Source organism: Colobus angolensis, unplaced genomic scaffold (assembly GCF_000951035.1).
Source record: "Colobus angolensis palliatus isolate OR3802 unplaced genomic scaffold, Cang.pa_1.0 Scaffold747, whole genome shotgun sequence".
Lineage (NCBI taxonomy): Eukaryota > Metazoa > Chordata > Mammalia > Primates > Cercopithecidae > Colobus > Colobus angolensis.
The window spans coordinates 246,424-246,700 of record NW_012121232.1 but is presented as its reverse complement, the minus strand read 5'-3'; the positions used below and the strand labels follow the sequence as shown (position 1 = coordinate 246,700).

General features: G+C 50.2%; 1 protein-coding gene across 1 annotated transcript in view; it reads left to right on the top strand.

Annotated features, from left to right (window-relative positions):
* Window positions 1-277, top strand: part of LOC105501745 (melanoma-associated antigen C1-like) — a gene marked incomplete at its 5' end in the record, with an annotated part of 67,267 nt that overhangs the window by 4,632 nt on the left and 62,358 nt on the right. The window contains 1 exon segment of the mRNA XM_011927783.1: window positions 4-220. Within this exon segment, the coding sequence (XP_011783173.1) occupies window positions 4-220 (217 nt within the window).

Genomic DNA, 277 nt, shown 5'->3' with positions numbered 1-277 from the left:
AAGGTGGACGAGTTGGTGTGCTTTCTTCTCCTCAAATATCAAGCGCAGCAGCCTGTCACAAAGGCAGAGATGGTGACGAATGTCATCAGCAGGTACAGCGGCTACTTTCCTATGATCTTCAGGAAAGCCCGTGAGTTCATAGAGATTCTTTTTGGCATTTCCCTGATAGAAGTGGACCCTGACGACTCCTACATCTTTGGAAACCCATTAGAGCTCAGCTGTGAGGGGAGTCTGAGTGATGAGCAGGGCATGCCCCCGAACCGCCTCCTGATTCTTA